The sequence below is a fragment of the Coniosporium apollinis genome, assembly GCF_000281105.1.
Source record: "Coniosporium apollinis CBS 100218 chromosome Unknown supercont1.6, whole genome shotgun sequence".
Taxonomy (NCBI): domain Eukaryota; kingdom Fungi; phylum Ascomycota; class Dothideomycetes; genus Coniosporium; species Coniosporium apollinis.
The window spans coordinates 458,420-477,769 of record NW_006913268.1 but is presented as its reverse complement, the minus strand read 5'-3'; the positions used below and the strand labels follow the sequence as shown (position 1 = coordinate 477,769).

The 19,350-nt window shown below is 54.8% G+C and overlaps 8 protein-coding genes across 8 annotated transcripts; 4 read left to right on the top strand and 4 right to left on the bottom strand.

Moving 5' to 3' along the window:
- Positions 1 to 232: 232 nt before the first annotated feature.
- W97_01793 (uncharacterized protein) lies at positions 233 to 1,001 on the bottom strand (the record flags this gene model as incomplete). The annotated part of the gene is made up of 4 exons (XM_007779696.1): positions 233 to 468; positions 524 to 808; positions 867 to 891; positions 942 to 1,001. 4 exons carry the CDS (start codon positions 999 to 1,001, stop codon positions 233 to 235), a joined length of 606 nt encoding a protein of 201 aa, XP_007777886.1.
- A 668-nt stretch (positions 1,002 to 1,669) lies between these two features.
- Positions 1,670 to 3,417, top strand: W97_01792 (succinate-semialdehyde dehydrogenase (NADP+); the record flags this gene model as incomplete). Its single annotated transcript, XM_007779695.1, has 4 exons — positions 1,670 to 1,690; positions 1,786 to 1,873; positions 1,924 to 2,293; positions 2,400 to 3,417. The coding sequence occupies 4 exons, from the start codon at positions 1,670 to 1,672 to the stop codon at positions 3,415 to 3,417; spliced, it is 1,497 nt and encodes a 498-aa protein (XP_007777885.1).
- A 1,313-nt stretch (positions 3,418 to 4,730) lies between these two features.
- W97_01791 (uncharacterized protein) lies at positions 4,731 to 6,676 on the top strand (the record flags this gene model as incomplete). Its single annotated transcript, XM_007779694.1, has 4 exons — positions 4,731 to 5,223; positions 5,275 to 5,727; positions 5,778 to 5,852; positions 5,943 to 6,676. 4 exons carry the CDS (start codon positions 4,731 to 4,733, stop codon positions 6,674 to 6,676), a joined length of 1,755 nt encoding a protein of 584 aa, XP_007777884.1.
- Positions 6,677 to 7,053: 377 nt separating this feature from the next.
- W97_01790 (uncharacterized protein) lies at positions 7,054 to 7,656 on the bottom strand (the record flags this gene model as incomplete). The annotated part of the gene is made up of 2 exons (XM_007779693.1): positions 7,054 to 7,164; positions 7,435 to 7,656. 2 exons carry the CDS (start codon positions 7,654 to 7,656, stop codon positions 7,054 to 7,056), a joined length of 333 nt encoding a protein of 110 aa, XP_007777883.1.
- A 543-nt stretch (positions 7,657 to 8,199) lies between these two features.
- Positions 8,200 to 10,098, bottom strand: W97_01789 (uncharacterized protein; the record flags this gene model as incomplete). The annotated part of the gene is made up of 1 exon (XM_007779692.1): positions 8,200 to 10,098. The coding sequence occupies one exon, from the start codon at positions 10,096 to 10,098 to the stop codon at positions 8,200 to 8,202; it is 1,899 nt and encodes a 632-aa protein (XP_007777882.1).
- Positions 10,099 to 10,445: 347 nt separating this feature from the next.
- On the bottom strand, positions 10,446 to 13,883 carry W97_01788 (uncharacterized protein; the record flags this gene model as incomplete). Its single annotated transcript, XM_007779691.1, has 4 exons — positions 10,446 to 11,243; positions 11,297 to 12,461; positions 12,516 to 13,793; positions 13,849 to 13,883. 4 exons carry the CDS (start codon positions 13,881 to 13,883, stop codon positions 10,446 to 10,448), a joined length of 3,276 nt encoding a protein of 1,091 aa, XP_007777881.1.
- Positions 13,884 to 15,256: 1,373 nt separating this feature from the next.
- On the top strand, positions 15,257 to 16,986 carry W97_01787 (uncharacterized protein; the record flags this gene model as incomplete). The annotated part of the gene is made up of 3 exons (XM_007779690.1): positions 15,257 to 15,475; positions 15,529 to 15,798; positions 15,832 to 16,986. The coding sequence occupies 3 exons, from the start codon at positions 15,257 to 15,259 to the stop codon at positions 16,984 to 16,986; spliced, it is 1,644 nt and encodes a 547-aa protein (XP_007777880.1).
- A 621-nt stretch (positions 16,987 to 17,607) lies between these two features.
- On the top strand, positions 17,608 to 19,028 carry W97_01786 (beta-lactamase; the record flags this gene model as incomplete). Its single annotated transcript, XM_007779689.1, has 3 exons — positions 17,608 to 18,132; positions 18,208 to 18,499; positions 18,604 to 19,028. The coding sequence occupies 3 exons, from the start codon at positions 17,608 to 17,610 to the stop codon at positions 19,026 to 19,028; spliced, it is 1,242 nt and encodes a 413-aa protein (XP_007777879.1).
- Positions 19,029 to 19,350: the final 322 nt, after the last annotated feature.

Below are 19,350 nucleotides of genomic sequence, written 5' to 3'. Positions count from 1 at the left end.
AAATTGGAAGGTAGACAGAGCCCACCTTTGCCGAAACCGCATTCTTTCATCAGCAAAAAGATCGTAGGATACGCAAAAAATCAGTCGCGCCATGGTTGTCGTTGTGTTGATCCATGTTACCATGCAGAATGGCCTGGACCGGTTCTAGAGTTTGCTTCCTTTCATACAAGCTCGTGAAAGAATGTCCCGGTCATGGGACAAGCTATTGATCCAGTCACAAGAGGAATGCCTATCATGACGCGGCCGCACCAGTCGGTACGCTGTCCTGCACAGCAGCTGGCTCTTCTTCCGGCTCCGCAACCTCAGGCGGGACCTCAGCACCCTTGGCAGGCTCAGCATTCTCCAACTTCGCGGCGGGTGCCGTCTCGTCCACTCTCTTGTCTTCGGGATGCGCCTTCTCGTATATCCAGTCGTTGAGGCCTTCGCGATTTCGTACGATCTCAATGGCGTAGAACTGCATGCGCACCGCTGCAAGACCGCTGGTCAGCACAATGGTCGTTCACGATCCCTTCTCGCTACTCACCAAAGATTGATTCCTTCTCCCCATACTCGAACCCTGGGTTCGCTCTCAACATTGTGCCGAAGTTGTAATCGTCGATCTTCTTCTCATATGTCATGATGAAGTTCCTCCATCGCTCCTTGCCTGCTTTGCTCTTCATTTCGTCTTCGTTGATTGTAGCTGTCGCATCGAAATCCGGGAACTCTTTTTTGAAGTGGGCGTAGATTTCGTCGTCGAACTTAGTAAGGCGAAGCTTCGATCCGCGCATCTTTTCGAGTATTGCCCAGTAGGTGGACATGTGCTGGACGACTGTGAAGGATGGGTTTAGTCGCAGTGCATGCAGCATGGTCGTCTTGGCTACACGAACCTTTGACGGCGAACTGCTTCTCAATCTATGACCTGTTAGCGTTTCTCTGGAATGCAAAGACCCTGCTCTGCTAACATCCTCGAAGTTGTCCGCTTCCTCTGGGTTGAGGCTTGCGCCGGGTGGACCGAGAGACATTTTGGATAGGTAGCGACTCGATGTGGATACTAAAAGACTGAAAGCTCGGCAGTATAAGTATCTTCAAGAGTATAGAAGTAAGCTGTTATGTTTCGAATAGATATTCGGTGGGCTCCCGAGTTGATATAAGTTTCTGGATAGATTTCAAGAACGTCACAGGCTAAAGCCGAGCCGAATGTGTTCATGCCTGAGGCACTCATCCAATTATCAATTTGCACATCCTCACCCACGCCCGTGGAGATCTAAGAGAATCCCCGCCCTGGGGACGTGTACCCTCGTAGTAGACCTCACAGCCGGTCGGGACGCGCACTCGCGGCTTTGCCATCAGTGCTTGCGCTCAAAAATTCACCTCCATCTTTGTCGGTACAATGCTCTCGCCGCGTTCCTGCAGCTGAAGCGCGCGCACTTAAACGTCATCGCGTTTCCCCGCGACTTTTACCCCACTCAACAGCGCTGGGCCAATTGATTTAAAGAACACCCGTTGCGTTATTAGCGGAGATCCGAGTAATTGTAATTCCTAGCCTTGACCGAGGCTACTTACCCTTCCGTCCTACATATCTATCCGGCCTTCCGCTATGAGGTCTCTGATCGCATTTACAGCCAGAACAGCATACAAGTCACACTTCCAGAGAGCTTACCTCCCCAGATTGATATTCAGATCATACACCATGGGTCACAGCGTTCCTCCTGTAAGTCCCCGTTACTCGGTCTTTGCACGAGCCGAAGCGTGCCATAGCAAAGGACTTCTATATGGACGCCTGCTAACAGGTCTTTACGCCTGTAGCTCAACGACCAATCTCTCCTGAAGTCGCAGGCCTACGTAAATGGAGAATGGATAGACGCGAAATCGGGCAAGACCTTCGAGGTCACAGGTATGCGCTCTTCAACCCACTCCATGTCCGCTAGTCTAATAATGTCCCAGACCCGTCCACAGGCAAAGTAATCGGTACCATGCCCGAGATGAACAAAGAAGACACCGAAGCCGCCATCTCCGCCGCCGCCGCGGCGCTCCCCTCCTTCCGCAAGACAACCGGCCGTGAGCGGTCGCGGATGCTGCGGAAATGGTACCAGCTGATGGTGGACAACGCGGAGGACCTGGCGAAGCTCATAACGTGGGAAAACGGCAAACCGATTGCAGACGCCAAGGGCGAGGTCACGTACGCGTCGAACTTCTTCGAGTGGTTTGCGGAGGAGGCGCCGAGGATCTATGGTGATACGGTCGTGGCGAGCATTCCGGGGAACAGGGTGTACACAATCAAGGAGCCCGTTGGGGTTTGTGGATTGATCACGCCGTACGTTTAATCTCTCTTTTCTCTCATCAGTTTCTCCCTGTTCATTGTTTTTGCGCTACCGGCGCATGAGCACACGCATGAGTATACTGACAATGGACCGCCCCAGATGGAACTTCCCCGCCGCAATGATAACCCGCAAAATCGGCCCCGCCCTCGCAGCCGGCTGCACCGTCGTAGCCAAGTCCCCCGGCGAGACCCCCTTCACCGCCGCCGCGCTGGCCGAGCTCGCCCACCGCGCCGGGATCCCCAAAGGCGTCGTGAACTTCATCACCGCCCTCAAAAACACCGCCGAAGTGGGCGAGACCATCACCTCATCCAACACCGTTCGCAAAGTCTCCTTCACAGGCTCAACCGGCGTCGGCAAGCTCCTGATGAAGCAATCCGCGGATACGCTCAAGAAGCTGAGTTTCGAGCTCGGCGGCAACGCGCCTTTCATCGTGTTCGACGACGCAGACCTCGACACCGCCGTCACCGGGGCCATTACCTCGAAGTTCCGCTCCAGCGGCCAGACCTGCGTCTGCGCGAACAGAATCTACGTCCAGAGTGGCATCTACGACAAGTTCGCTGAGGCCTTCACCGAGAAGGTCAAGGGATTCAAGGTTGGAGGCGGGTACGAGGAGGGTGTTACGCACGGCCCGCTCATCCACGATCGCGCGGTCAGCAAGGTCGAGAAGCATGTGAGGGATGCGGAGGAGCAGGGTGGGAAGGTGTTGATTGGCGGGCAGAAAATGCCGGATTTGGGCGACAACTTCTTCCAGCCGACGGTTATTAGAGACATGACGGCTGACATGCAGCTGGCGCATGAGGAGACTTTTGGGCCGGTGGCGGGGCTTTTTAAGTTTGATACGGAGGCTGAGGTGGTCAAGAATGCGAATGATGCGGATGTGGGGCTCGCGGGATATTTCTTTAGCAGGGACTTGCAGAGGTGCTACCGTGTCGCGGAGGCGTTGGAGGTCGGCATGGTGGGCATCAATACCGGCTTGGTTAGCGATCCGGCCGCGCCATTCGGTGGTGTGAAGTGGAGTGGTTTCGGCAGGGAGGGCAGCAAGTACGGTATTGAAGAATATCTTACCATCAAGATGATCACGCTTGGTGGCATGGGGCAGCCGCTGCAGGGCTCGTAGGACTTGTGCGGGGGCGAAAGAAGAAAAGTCCATCGGTTCTGAACCAGGTGTACATCTAACGTATGTATTCGATGGATATTGAGTGTCCATTGAAGATATGTAGTCACAGGTATGTCCCGGTCCAGGTCGGAGAGCGATGTCCACGATCTTCAAAGATTGAAATACTTTTTCATCCAATCTTTCACGCTCAAAGTTAGCCACAACAAGATCCTCTTCATAGCAAAAGGACAAGAGAACACTAGCACTTTTTGCTTGCTGTAAGTGGACGACTGTACGAAGGAGCCAACACTCCTGGGGCGATCACAATTGTGCGGAAGTCAAACGTCACCTTCACTATGGAAATCGCGCGCTGACACAGTACTTGCCCTTCACTACATGAAGTTGCTTGACATGACGACTTTGCTTCTGAAAAAAGCATGGAGTGAGAGATACAAACCTTCCTGCGGTTTAGACCGCTTCAACTCTTCCGACTACTCCAGTCTATCGAGCCACTGGTCCAGTAAGGCAATGCGGGTTCGTGGAGAAGCACTACTACGAAGTTGATTATCTCACTCATGACTATGTCGACACCGACGCTTTCCTCACGCAATTCCCACTAATGGCCTTGATACATTAGCCGATCCCCCCTACGGAGCTTCCGAAGCTCGCATCCGCTGCGCGGTGCCTTGCCGGCATCCTTTAGGAAGGAAGGCCCGTAGATCTAATAGGGGAGCTGTACTGTGAGATGTACGAAGCGAGGGGAGCGTGCGAGTTGCCTTTCCTTTGGGTGTCTCGTTGATACTATTACAGGAAGGGGGGCCTCTGCACATTACTGGATCCGCATCGGTACGTTTTGCGGCGGAAAGCCCCAACTGCTGGATGTAGGGCACACTACAGCTGCAGCTAAACGCGGATGTGATTCTAGTAACTACTATTTGCCGTCTCATATACTTACAAAGGCCTCGAATCTTGGCCTAGCAACCTGCGTAGCGATTAGCGGCCGTTGAACTGAACGGCTCACGGCATGGTCGTTGGAAGGGCAGACTATTCTAGGCGTAGGATCTGCGCTTAGATACAACTTGATGCTCTTCGCTATTGCATGACGAGCAGCTTCTCAAAGCCTCGATTAATGAATGCAATTGGCTTTGTCTAAGAAGAGCATTTGTCCGCCCCCGTCTCTTTGAAAGCCAGATGTGCCAAGCATATGACCTGCAGCCGACAACGGAGCGGACCGCTCGGTGACCGATTTGCAATCAGCCTTGTGGGAGCGTGCATGACAGGAACTCAGTAAACTCTACACGCCTGTCAACCACAACCAACAACACGTACGTCCAATGGACTATTTCTCCCAGTCTACTTCTCGAGCCGAGGGCCATATCAACCCTGCAACGACACCCTCAAATCGGCCACCGCGAACACCATCTGCTCCCCAACAGCCGCCTGCGCCCTGTCTGCGCATCCACAGACTGCCGTCAGCATCTGGAGTTCCTCATATACAGGCCCGCGACTTCGGCGATGCCAGTAACGATGGCGAGTACACAGGACGTCGGCGGAGTTTCTCGGATCCGCAGCGAGGACAAGTACAGCCCGTTCGGCAACATGAGCTGAGAAGACAACGGACGGCCGCATCACACATGACCCCTTTGCAGGAGGAGAACGCTGTTGGAGGGCTCAATGTGCCGGAGCCCATACCACAGCCCCCGAGATCCGCCGGCCGTCTGCGCGGTGCGAGATCATGGAATTTAGGGGGACCAGCGACACCAGCCAACAGGGGCAGATGGGCGAATGAGTATGAGAATGAGATAGTGGATCTGTTGGACCTGGTTGGTGAGTGATACTACTTCTCACCATCATGACGTCTCAGCTGACAGAGGGCAGATCCGGAGGTTTCAACCCTTACCACGCTCAACAACGTCCAAAACTCGCTTTTCGTCCCCTATCTGGGTCGATACCTGAACCGCACATCGACGTACAATCTATCAAGGCATCCCACCACTGCTCCAAGAGCGGCACCTTCCGATCAAGGCGACAGCGCCAGAGACGTGCTTGAGGCACGCCAACAAGGAGATGATGAAGCCGCATCAGTTGCACTTGACGATCTTGCCCCGCTCGCTCGCTCAAACACCGCGCTATCTCTAAACACCATCAAATCTCACTTGAGCGGGACATCCGAGGGCCACAACTACGCGGTCTTGCCTCATGGCGTCAAGCTTGAGGGCTGGACCGAGCTGGACAAGGCGGAACTCAACGACTACGTCAGACATCTCCTACATTCTCGGAAGGCCAAGTTCAGGCGGGGCTTGCGAGGCTTCGGGAAATACGTAAAGACGCGTGAGTGATCCGATATCAAGTTTCAGGGGTCGTGGGCTGACGGCGTGTAGCGCTTGGTGCCTTTGTTACCATCTACTCAGTCCTCATCACATTCTGGGGCACCGCTTGGGTGCTGTTCATCATCGGTAAGGCTACACTTCCTTCCTAGAACACCACACTCGTGGCAGAACCTCTCCATCCTCCTCAACGATAAGCTTACTAATTCATCCTTCCAGGCTGGATCTACGTCGGCGGCCGCCAAGCCTACTACATCGAAATCTGCGACCAAATCCTCGTCGCTCTCTTCGCCATCATGGGCATCGGCCTGGCCCCTTTCCGCGCCGTAGACACCTATCACATGATCTTCGTCGCGCACTACCACCGCCTAACCTGGCGTCTCCGCAAGAAACGCGGCCTGCCCAAACTTGAGGACCACAATGACCTCCCCGTACCTCCCGCGGACGCCGACACTGATGTCGAGGCCGCGAAGCCGGAACCACAGAACATCGCTGATGAGGAGGACATTGTGTTGACGCCTGAGCAGCACGCGAAATTCAAGCACCACCAATCCAAGTTCGCGGCATCGCATACATTCTACAAACCGCATGAGACGCCCACGCACTACGCCTTCCCCCTCAAACTCCTGATCGCCGTCGTGGTGGTGCTGGATTGCCACAGCCTGTTCCAGATGGCGTTGGCGGGGACGACCTGGGGCATCTACTACAAAGTCCGGCCGAAGGCGCTGACGGCTGTGATCCTGAGCTGCTCGATTACGTGCAATATCATGGGGGGCGTGCTGATTTCGATTGGGGATCGGAGGACACGGAAGAAGGAGGTGCGGGAGGAAATGTTTAGGCAGGCGGTTACGGAGGAGGCGATGAAGAAGATGACGAAGACGAGGGGGTTGGCGGTTAAGAGGCAGGCGGGGGAGGAAGGGGAGGGGGAGGGGAGGAAGAGTGAAGGGTCGTAGGACGTAATTTGTAATGTGCAGTATTGCTACATCTAATTTCCCAAATACCCTGATCAGTTAGACGCGGTCGCCTTGCTGGTATTTGCAGACAGACAACTTAAGGGCGCCAAAAACCAGAAGATGTTGAATGTTACATTAAAAACTCACTGGGACATGATGGAGCAGATACAGTATACTGTGCGATACCAACCTAGGTGTACAACACGCAAGGCAGATATATCCCAGGCCTGATGAACGCATCGCTATGCTCTAAGCCACGACCCACTCGTCCCAACCGTCCCTCCCCCTCTCCAAACGTCGTCTTATCCCTGCCTATCCCGCCCGTCAGCCAACCACCGCATAGCCGTGCGACCAGTATGTTTGGGGGGTTGAGAGACTTACCTCTGCTTATGCTTCGGATTCTTGCTGCAGATGATGTACACGTACTTCCCGCCCTTCCGCCTTACGCTCTTGCAGCCGTCGCAGAGTTTCTTGACGGAGCTACGAACCTAGCAGGGGAGATGTTAGCTTCGCCCTGCCTCCCCTCCTGACCCATCTGTCGTTTTCTCCTGGACAATTGGCGATGGAGCGCCTCCAATTCCTAACCAGCGGCGTCGACGAGGCTTTTTCTACTGTCCTCGGTCTACGCATCGACCGGCCTGCGCTGTGTATCCACTATACCCCCAATCCGTTCTCCGAGCGCTTGACTCTCCTTTCCAACGCTGGCGTAGAGAGGGATAATGAAGCGAACGGGGAGCACGAACCTTCATCCCGCGCACCTGTCCAATACTCCTCACGGCCTCCACCGACGCGGCTGCCGTAGTCGGTCGTTTACTCATCGCGGTTATACTCCGCCATGCCGTCGTCGCGGTCTGGAAGCTTCGCTGCTGCGCCAAAACACCGGTTGCGCCGCTACGTGTCGCTAGGTAGCGGGTGGAGGATGAGAGAAAGATTTGGCGGAGCGGTGTTAGGTAGGAGAGGAGCGTGGGTCGGGGGAGCATCGTTGCGGCTGGCTGTGGTGGTCTGCCGTGTGTAGAGTTTGGATGTAGTTCGAGGGAGCTGCGGCGGTGGAGGCCGGCGGAGATGTTGTGTTGGAGTGATGCGTGAAGGTGAGTGAGAGGTTGTAGTGTGGTGTTCTGTCCCGCGATGCGTGTTTAGGGATGCTGATGAGCTTGATGTAGATGAGGTGTGGACGAGGGTGCAGTTCGCGGTGGACGGATGTCCGCTCCGCCAGCGCTCCGCTCCGCCACGCTGCAACGGTCTGCAGCACCTCACTGCTGGTGGCATCCATCAATCATTTGTCAGGTCATTTCTGAACAGTGTCGGCTCGCCACTTAACACGGCAGCATCGTAAATGAATATTTCATCAGACAGAAGACTCTGCATGGCGCCAACTCCCCCACCTACCTGAATGCTTGCAATCTAGATTCCTTTACTCCACCACATTGCTCCATGTACCAGATCCATTCCATCGCACCACCAAACAGGCGTCCAGCCCTCATCCCTCACACTCCTGACAACCATCATCCAGCTCCCCAGGGGCCTCACCCCATACTCCCCCCACTATCCCTCCCCTGTCCCCCAATCAGCCCCGCCAAGCGCAACAACTCCCTATCCGCCTCCACATCCCCCGTCCCCAGATTAATCCTCCTCCTCGCCTCCGCCTCCCTCTCTTCCCACGCCCACCTTTTCCTCTGCTCCTCCGCCTCCGCATCCCCACCACAGCCCCAAACCTCCAGACTCTCCACCGCAAAACGGTCCTGAAAGTCCCTGTCCCTTCGTCCCGGCAGCCTGGACGGCGCAAACGAGGCATCCGACGGCGAAGCTACATGCGTAAACACCGCGAACTCGAGCGCGGCGTTGATGTGCAGGGATACCGGGCCGAGATTCAGGGGCTTGTCTGAGGCGGCCGCGTGCGACGAGGACGAGGGCGTCTGGTGCGGGATCGGAGAGCCGAAGCCCAGCCCTGCGGGCAGCGTGGGTGGCTTGTTGAAGTAGGCGTAGTCTGTGTTTGTGGGCGAGGCGTGGAACACATCGTGCGTGGGTGCGAGCTGGAAGAGGAGGGTGGCGCTGTCGGAGAAGCAGGTTCGGTGCGTCGGTTTCCAGGGGACGGGGATGTAGGCGCCGTAGATGACGGTGGCGTTTGCGGAGGCGGTGCTGTTCGGGAGCCGTTTCGGCGGGAGGGTGTCGAGGAAGTTGCGTTCGCTGGTTGAGTCCCCATGCAGGGAGAGAAGGCTGCCGGAGACAAGCAGGAGGGAGGGACCGGGCCAGTTCAGGACTTTCTTCTCGAAGCTGCCGAGGCTGAAGCCGTCGGTGCCGCCCGAGTAGAGGGGTTGGAGCCGCCGGAAGAGGGTAGCGCCTGGAATGAAGAAAGAGATTTGGGAGAGGAGGGGTAGGGTCAAGATTTCGGCTGTTGAGGGGGGTAGAAGAGGCTCTCGTGGTGGTGGAGGCGGTTGGCTCGAGGATGCGGATGGATGGAGTGAGGGAGGGGTAGAGGGCTGCTCTGATGCTACAGACGTGGTTGAGGCTTTGCGTTTCGAGAGATCAAAGTCTTTGGCGAAAAGGAAATGTTCGAATAGTGGCGTGAAGCCGTTGAAAAGATATGGCGTTGAAGTAGAGACCACGGCAAGAAACGTCTTGAAGTTGACGCCTGGAGAATGATCCACTCCGAATGATGACAGTATTGCTTTGGCTGTCCGCCTGAGGCGTGCTATTCGATGTTCTGACAGGTCCACTGCAAATGTCGACAGACTCTCCTGCGCATCCATTGGAGCCACCAAGAGCAGCAGCTGTATAAGCTTGAGGAGATTGTCGCTTGGTATCATGGAGTGCCTTGCACTGCTCTTCTCTCCCTGCTTGAACGCGTCCGCGGCGTCCATCGAATCGAGTGCGGCAAGTACCAAGTCGTCGTCATCCTGCTCCTCCTCTTCGTCTCCCGGCTCATCAACCGCAAACCCGGTATATTCTCCCTCGGCCACCTTTCCATCACCTCCATCTTCTCCCCCACCACCACCACCGCTGCCCTTCTCCAGCACCCTCTCATAAACCGCCAAACTCCGATAGATCTCCGCCCACCAACTCCGCTTCCCCCTCTTCAGCACCCTTCCATCCCTCTCCGTCATCACCGTGACGACTCTCAGCAGCGCCTCCCTTTCCAATATCGCCGGCGCTCGGCTCGGAAACGGGAACGCGCCGATATAGCCGCACATCTGGAATAGCACCTGTCCGACGCCCGCCAGCGCGTCCGGAAGCTCGAGGAAGCGGCATAGTGTGGGTTCGCTCCAGTACTTTACGCCCGAGGAGGACTCGGCCAGCGAGGTGAAGACCCGGTTGAAGATGTATAGCTCGAGCGGCGTGTAGCAGGCTTTTGCGAAGCGGGCGGTTAGGCGGTGGTGGAGGGCATCGATTGAGGGGGGCGGGCCGGAGGAGTGGGTTTGGCCCATGGTCGGCGAGGAATTAAGTTATATGAGGCTTTGGAGGAGCAGCATGGTGGAGGTAGTTAGTATGATATTGCAGCTTGAGATGTCAGGAAGCTTGGATCAAGTGGGATGACGGATGACGATGGCGGGGACGCATCGGTGATGGGAGCGCTTGCAACTCCTGACGCTTTCATGGTATGAATGTCGCACCGATTTCTATAGACGTGTATAGATAAGCAGTTCGTTTCTGCTGCTGCTTCTACTTCACTAGGTATATCGTGTCATTGTGAGTGGGCACAGTCAATGAAAACTTGCTGCGCATCCTCGTACCCCCTGAACCCATCAGCCTGCACCCGCCGCCTCAAGGTTGTCTAGAATATTTCTAAACTACATGGCCTGAGCTGGTGCACTTTTCCCCTGATCTCATGTGGCGAGAACCGCCATATATTCATCCCCACTCCGCAAACAATGATGCGCCTTCCCGCACTGCTGTCCACTTTGTTACCATCCTCCAGGATATCGAGAGACGAGACGTCGGCGACTGCTGTGGGAACATTGGCTACCCTTTTGATTTGAATGCCGTCGACGCTCATCACCGCATTGCTGACAACGATTTCCCAGACCTTAATTCGCTGGTCGTTGCTCGACGACACTACCGTGAAGCGAGTCTCGGTCCCACCTATACGTAACGACGCTTTTTCCGGGATCAAAGCAAGCGCCGTGACAGCCGAGGCATGTGCGCGTGGAATGAGCAACGTAGACGTTTGCATCTTGGGCTCTTCGACGCTCCTGCTTCGATAGAGCAGGGTGAATGCCAGCGCGTTGTCGTCGCCGCCAGTGACAACCAGGACCGAGCCTGGGGAGAGTTGGTGCTGCGCCAGGGCCTTAATCGTGCTTTGATGTATCTTGGTACGCGTGTGCCACTTGATGGTATCTGGAAGGCTCCCTTTCGATGGAAAGCTTCCGGTGGTTTCCATGTAAATTTGATCTCTGAACAGCCGGGAGGGCAGCGGCCAAAGGGCTATGTGGCCGTCGGTGCCTGCTGTTAACAGAGTGTTCTCGCTGCCCAGGGTGAGGAAAGTGGACTGTGTCAGACAGGAGGTCAGGTAATTGCCCATGAGGAGCAGCGCCCATCTCTTCGACGTTGCGGAGGAAGTGTACAGGTAGACCTGTATCCGTTAGACTTGGGCTTTGAATTGATGCTCCCATCGCTGGTACTTACTCGCATCGTTGAGTCCGAGTACACCATGCCAATAACGAAAGCATAGGTTTCCCGGCCTTCGTCGTTAGAAGCATGTATGCTCCGCGCCGTAAAGTGAGTGATCCGCAGATCAGCCAGCTCACTCTCTGGCGGGCACACAGCTTCGCAGACGACACCAACACCAAGTACTGGCACGGTGCGGATCCTCCAAACGAAGAATTCCTCAAACCCGCCGCTGCTGAACAGGAAACTGCCGTCATGGGACCACTGCAGATGTTGGATACCTGTGACGTGCTTTCGGAGGACTCTAAGACAGCGGAAGTCCTGTGACGAGGTCTCATATTGGAATAGCCTGATGTCCGTATCTTCGGCTCCAGTTGCGATGAGTCGGCCGCATGCGCCTCTGGGCGGACTGACAGCTAGGGCCTTGATCTCGCGTCCATGTCCGCCTAGTCGGATGACCTGATGAGAAGGGGTATGCTTGGAGAAGACGTTCATCTTGCCGGCCTTTGTCCAGACGAAGGTGCCTCCCTGTATACTGGGGTCTTCGGGCTCATGGACGGGCTGGAAAGCCCACACCCGGTGCGCCCCTCCGCATTCCACTGTCCAGATCTCTCGCTCCAAGCTTGCGTTATAGAGTACGAAACGCTTGCCACTGAAGCCGTACACCATGAGATCGTTGCTCGTTCTGTCAAGGTATACTCCTTCGATATTTGGTCCAAACGGAAAAGTAAGCTTATGCACCAACGAAGGTTCCGCTTCGTCACGCGAGAGATTAGATATGGCGCAGCTGCCATCACGCCCCACGGTGAGGAGCCAGCCGAAACTAGTGTGGTCCGCGGAGGTCTCCGGAATCCAAAGTATGGCCGTGACCGTCTCCTTTGCATGTATCTGGTCGAGGGTTCGGATGTGGGTTGCTCTCAATGTCAAACCATTTACGTCCGGATCGAGCCGAGAACTGATACTGAAGATAGCCACAGAGCCGTTTCTACCCCCCAGGAATATGTGCTCCTCACCATCGACAAAAGTCGGATTGACGAAGCTTGTGACAGTGAAGCCAGAGGGTAGAGATATGGAGATGCTGCGCCGTAGTGACACTTCTCCACCTGGCAGCATGGCTACAGTGTAGTGATGTGCTGTTGATGATCCTACCAAGGTGACTAACAAGCTAAAGATCTGTTCACGTCTGATTTACTGGAGTAAGTACTGGATAATCCATGGAGGAGGACACTGTACTTACGTCCCTGGCTTGGAAGAACCCCTTGGTTCGGACATCTCAGCAAAGATCGCGGCGATTTTACCCTCAGCCCTTGCAACGACTGAGATATCCGCACACTGTTGATCGTAACAATACACAATGCCATTCGAGCCAGCAAAGAAAGCGGTCGCACTATCCTGGCCCTTCGCGGCGGTAGCGACAGAGTATCCTTGAAGGCCAAGGGGTTGGTTTATCATCTTCCACTGCAGCGGTTTCGAATGCATGACGCTGGACTCACTGTCCGTAACTTTTGCGTACTTTACAAGTAACACGACGCCTGTGTTGGTGATAGCAAGAAGTGAACCCTTGCCTAAGGAAGCGTAACTCCGGAAAGACGTGCTGTGCTCCATCACATAGGATGGCCGTCCAGCATCCAGTACTGATGAGGGGGTGTAGGTACTGTCGAAGAAAGGCTGGTCCAGGATCCGGGATATGTCGTCAATAGAATGCTCTACATGCAGAAAATCGCCCCTAGACATGTCTTGCCCCTCTGCAGTGGCCGGATAGGTAATGATTTGACCGTCGGCTGCTCCGGTTGTAACTGTATAAGACCCACCGGGGTGTTCGAGAGCCGCAACCGACCAGATGTTCTTTCCTGAGTGATAAGTGTGGGTACTGGTATGCTTCAATGTGAATACATAGTCATCGTTGCCTACGCGCGTGAATTGTTCGTTGATTATGCACCTGAACCGCCAAGTTTGGCATGTTGCGTCCTCGCCGTATGAGAGCGCATTCATCAGCACATGATCGCTGGGAACGACGGTAGAAGGGCTCAGAAAGCGGATACCCCATATTCTCGAAGCGTGACCCCAGGCAATCGCAAGGGGCTTCGTGTTCAAAGATCCATCGGCGGGCTGCACCGTTGCTCCGAAACCCGTCTCACGAAGTTGTGGCGGATCCCGAACTGGCTGCCGCCCGCTCAACGAGACAAGATCGTCGATGTCTGTGACATCCCAGATTCGGATAGTTCGGTCATCGCTGCAGCTGGCGAGTACGCGAAGAGGGGCTACAAATCCCGGAACGGTCATCGGTGGTGAGAGGCGAACCCCGAAGATGGAGCCTTCGTGGCCTGTAAATACATGATGTAGTTGTGCCTTTTGCGGCTCAGCATCAGTAATGCAGGACCACACTAAGATCTCGCCGAATGCTGTGCCCGCAACGACTAAGATACGACTCTTTTCAAGCCACTGGACGTGTGCTGAGTAGAGGATACTTCGCGACTCAATCTGGGCAGCCACTTCGCTGATGGAGAGCGATAGCCTAGCGATAATGTCAGCCCGTCCCCGTCTAAGCACTGCACAAGGCCGACGGATACAAGTTGTGGCCGTTATGCTGAGCAACATATTTCATGTTTGATAAGTTCTTGAGGGTTGATGTCTCGTATTGCATCAATCAATTCAAGGGCCCGTTCTGAGCCACCGCTTCATTGTTATGAATAACATGTAGGACTCTTTGCACAGCTGTCTCCAGACAGTAGTGTTTGGAAAGATGGCGGGCATGATTTCTGTCCCTCAGCCTCGGTCAGCTAAGTATAGCTTAAAGAAAGAGAAAGCAAGCAGTGCGATTCTCGATCGTGAAGTAAAGCTTACACTCACATTCCGTCTTCACAATGTGCACCATCAACAACCCCCTTCTGCGTGATGCTTATATCAAGTAAGGAATTGTGAGCAGCAACAGCAGCCGCACGAGCATTGATCAGCGTTGATTTCAAGATTTCTTGCCGTGAAGCGGCAGTTGACTGAAATGCTACGTCCAGAAGCCAGTCTTGTACTTTAGTGACACACCCAAGCTGGACATGCAGCTCCGGATACATATGAAAGCGGGCAGGGCACAGGTGGTGACCGCCCCAGAGAAGGATAAGACCTGCTTGAGCGGCATGATCTAGACAGACTACGCCGTGAATAGGCTGCGTTTCAAATACACGGACCGTGGATAGTAACTCCGAGTTGCGAAATACACGGAGAAGTTGCCCTTCGCCAGCAAGAAGGTAATCGCCGACATGAGCCAACGCTGTGATTGGAACAATACACGACTCATGCTGCATTTTGACTCGATGAGACTCAGGGCCTCAAGTCAAACGACTTTCTTCGGAACCGTTGCAGTGGTCTCTGAGAAGAGAGAATCGAGTATTCCTGAAAGCCAGAAGGTTGAGAAGTTGAGATAAACGCTGTGAAAGCGGCTCTCGAAAGCTGAATATCTCGAAGGAGCTTTCCCTAGCCGCTTTTTGCTTTGGGCAGCAGTGACTTTAGACAAGTTTGTGTGTAAAAAGTCCAAGTGGGGATGTCGTAAGGTTGTGACGGCTACCGAAGTTGGTTTTCACGGCTACCTAGCGAAATCGTATCAGGCGCCAAGGCATAGAATGTAAACACTGCGTAGAGCGCTCTTTTGATAGAAGCCGTCTGGACTCGAGTTATTCGGAACTCATCACGTCGTGCTTCTATATAGGCGTCAATGGAGAGTCCTGCCCATTCGTATCATTACTCGCACATGAGCCAGGGATGGGCTAAAATGAAGGCGGCGGGTTCTGACATTAACCTGGCCCCGCCATTTTTGCAGGAGAACGGCACTGGCTGACTCGCCGCCTTCATTTTAGCCCGCCCTTGGTCCTTCCATGGACCGCGGCTCGGCAGGACGTGTCTCCGGAAGCTCCTAGCTAAACTTAAACTTACTGCTACCCTATTGCTTTGCTAAACAGCACCATTGTAAGAGTGCTGTAAATGTCCATGGAGGCTGACCAAGAGCCGCCAGGGGCAGTTGGCGCCGTCAATATAAAGAAAGCCCCGCCGCCCGAAACATCAGAGTCAATATGGACGAGACGACTGGTCATCTTGTCCTTCTGGACCGTTGTCCTCTTATTTGGACTACCAGTATGGTACAAGACCACGACAGTTTACCGGGCAGCGCTTCCGCTGCAGGCAATGAACGACTGGGCTGACGGAAAGGTTATCTGACGTTGATATTCTGCAACAGAACTATTGCTAAGCTATTTTGCTAGATATGCCGCCCCGTATTTCCTCTGCGTATTGCAATTGATGCGCCGTCGCTCCCTCACCAAGATGCGCAGCATCTACTTCGAACCACACAGCACGCGCTTGATGATTTGAACGAGTTCTCTGCCCATCATCTACGATTGCTCCTATCTGAGCCCTCCACCCCCAGCAATGCATCACAGAAGATGACAATGGACCTGGACAGCAGCAACTCCGTCTCAAAAGGGCATCTGCATGATGAAGACATCGCGCTCACTGTCAGAATGCTGCCTGGTGTGGGTGGGACAACCCCTAGAGCTATCTTGCAGTCGTATACACCCACCCTCGATGTATACTATACGCCGAATCAAATACCTTCTTCATCTTCTACATCGTCTCCACTGGCAACGTTTGTGGCCTACGAGCTTCAGAGAGTCTTCGCCGAGGAACAGGCACAGCTGGCTCACTTGCTATCCTCAAGCGCGACTTCCCAGACTGGACAAGTCAAGTCGCTCTCCAAGGATGATGCGGTTCGCCTTGCGCGGCAGACTACCCGGTCATTCAAGTACGCCCCAACGTATCATCTGACGTTCTCGTTGTTTACGCCTGTTGCTGTACCATCAGCCTGGGAAATCAGATCCGCTCTTGAAGAGTACATATCGCCACTATTAGAATCATTGTCGCCGATCAGCAACTTCACCGTCGATACCCAGGTGCAACTCTACGCCAAGTTCTCGCATTCCTTCCATGAGCCAGAGTACGATACGAGCTTAAAAGCTTGGACCTTGCAGAAGGAAGAACTAAGTGCCTTCGTCAACGCCGCCGAATGGCCGCTTAGCCCAAGCATAGGGGTAGGGCCGACTATCAACTTCGTGCTATATGTACCAGCCGAAAACCAAAGTCCACTCGTTGTCAAGGAGACTGGCGGGAGTAGTTGGCTCATACCGCAGTGGGGTGGTGTTCAGATCCTCAATTCCGGCACATTAAAAAGCACATTGTCTAGGGAAGACCTGCAGCCAGCTATGCTTACCTTCTCCCATCAGCTAATGTCCCTGCTCGGCGTACCTCATGCGCCTGTTTCTCTTCCTATGCGCCTGTCAACACTTACTCGCGTGCGAGCGGCCTCGCTTCTCTTCTCTGCGTCATCAACGCTTGGCTCACTCGCTCGGCTCACTCAAGCTCTGCAATCCATCGCTATCCCGGACACTGTTGCACAGGCTGTCGATACAACCATCGAGCACTTATACCGGGCTTGCAACGAGCTCCGCGAAGGCAGATTTGCTACCGCATTAGAGAGCGCCAGGATCGCCGAGGCAGAAGCTGAGAAGGCGTTTTTCGAACGATCAATGGTCGGACAAGTGTACTTCCCGGATGAGCACAAGGTGGCCGTTTATCTGCCTCTCCTCGGCCCTATTGCCGTGCCATTGGTCATGACTGCGATAAAGGAACTCAAATCGACATACAAGAGATGGAGGGCCGCCTGAGCTTGCAAACAAAGACAGACAGATCTTGATTGGAACTTTATCTCAGAGAATGGCTACCGAAATCCCCGCTTGAAGGGTGGTCTGCAATGGCGATGCAGCGCTTCGCATTGATAGATATTCTATCACTTACTACACATTATACCCAATCGATCCAAGTTTGGAAGCACAGGCTCGCGGTTCGTGGAGCTACTGGACGCCAAAACTGCGATTACGCCAATCTGGAATCTCCATCCTGGAATTGCCACCCTAGGGCACTCTGGAAGCTGCATCAACCACGAGGAAACAGTAAAGACGACAAGACGGTCGACAGGATCAGGCTCAGATGATCTTGATGTTTACAGTTAGTTCTGAGGGGCGTGCCGGGTCATGGAGCGCGCCTCAGGGGGACCCCGCTCGTCGGCAAGATCTCATCCACTGCGGAAAACGCGGGGTAGATTCGATGGTGGGGCTGCAGCTGTCTGGACCTTGCAGATACTTAAGCATCGGGTAGCGCAACACGAGCACTTACAGGGTACCCTGCACAGAAATACCTCGAAGCACCCTATTTCACCTTCGTCTTAGAACCGTTCTCCTGCTGTCTCCTGTTGTTAGTACCCAAAGTCAATTATCTCATCGCCCATCATGGCCTCCTCACAAGCCACCCAGGCAGTCCAGTCCTCTCTCGACTCCGTAACCGGCAACCCTGAAACCGGCATCGCAGGCCTCGTCTTCGTCTCCGTCGACAAGAATGGCGACACCCTCGCCGCCGCGGCGTCCGGCAACCGCGGCCTAAACTCCAAAGAGCCCATGACCCTCGACACAGTCTTCTGGATCGCGTCCTGCACGAAAATGATCACGGGCATAGCGTGCATGCAGCTAGTCGAGCAGGGCAAGCTCTCCTTGGACGACCCGAGCGCTGTGTACAAACTGGCGCCGGAGCTGGAGAAGGTGCAGTGCTTGGACGAGCAGGGCAAGCTGGTAGATCGGAAGGGGGATATCACGTTGCGGATGCTGCTGTCGCATACGGCTGGGTTCGGGTATACGTTCTTCAACGAGAGGCTGAGGGATTTTGGGCGGCCGATCGGGTTGGAGGAGTTTACGGGTGATGCGAAGGATCTTCTGAAAATGCCGTTGGTGAACCAACCGGGCGATAGGTGGGAGTACGGCGTAAGTTCCCCTGACTTGTTCCTTTCTGCTGCAAGGTATAGACATATTCGTGCTGACACGGGCTTGCGACAATAGATCAACATCGACTGGGCTGGCATCCTCGTCGAGCGCGCCAGCGGCATGAAGCTGAACGCGTACTTCCTGAAGAACATCTTCGAGCCGCTTGGCCTGAAGAACATAACCATGTTCCCCAACGAGGAGATGAAGTCCCAGCTCGCCTCAATGCACCAGCGCTGGGGAAGCGGCAAGCTTGAGGAGCGAGACCATCTTTACCGACGCCCTCTGATGGCAGAGACAGAAGAGGAGCAGGATCGCATCTTCAACTCGGGCGGCGCTGGCTGCTTCGCTAAGCCCGCGGAATACTGCCGTAAGCCTTCCTCCGCCTTGCTCAAACGCTTCGAGCAGAAAACTCAGCACAACATCAACACTGTGCTGGACACAGCGCTCGTGCTGACAACCACTGTTCTACAGAAATCCTAGCTACCCTCCTCAACAACGGCACCCACCCCAAATCCGGCGCCCAGATCCTCAAGAAAGAAACCGTAGACACCATGTTCGAGAACCAAATCCCGCAATTCCCCGACTTCGCCCGCCAAGGCATTCCCGCCGCGAAGCCCGACCAGACCAACCCGGCGCCCGAGCTGCTGCCGCAAGAGGGCAACCCGCCGCAGGGCTGGGGCCTGACGTTCTTCCTCACGAGCACGGAGCTGGGGATGACGGGCAGAGCGCCGAACTCGGCGTGGTGGGCCGGGCTCGCGAATCTGTTCTGGTGGGCCGATCGGGAGAAGGGCGTTGCGGGCATGATTGCGAGTCAGGTGCTGCCGTTTGGGGAGTTGCAGGTTATGGGTCAGTGGTTTGCGTGCGAGAAAGCGGTTTATGATTCGTTGAAGTCGTGAGCGGGCATTGATTGGTTGTGTTTGCGGCGGAGAGTAGGAAGGCTTGGTGGGACTGGGTGTAACATGCGTCATGGACTGAGGAGACATGTAAATAGCTAGGTTTTGGGGTTCAATGCAGTATTCCTATTGAACGCGACAGATTTCATGAATGCTTCCGGCCTCAGAGACAGAAGGACAGACGTTTCCAAAGCGATCCCGAAGGACCAGGGCCCCTCTATCCTGCCTCTGAACGCTTCTCATTGTCAATCATCCCGCGGGAAAGGGGCAGCACCAGTAGAAGACCCTTGCACGTGACTTGGAGGCGCGTCGGGGAAGAGCTCGA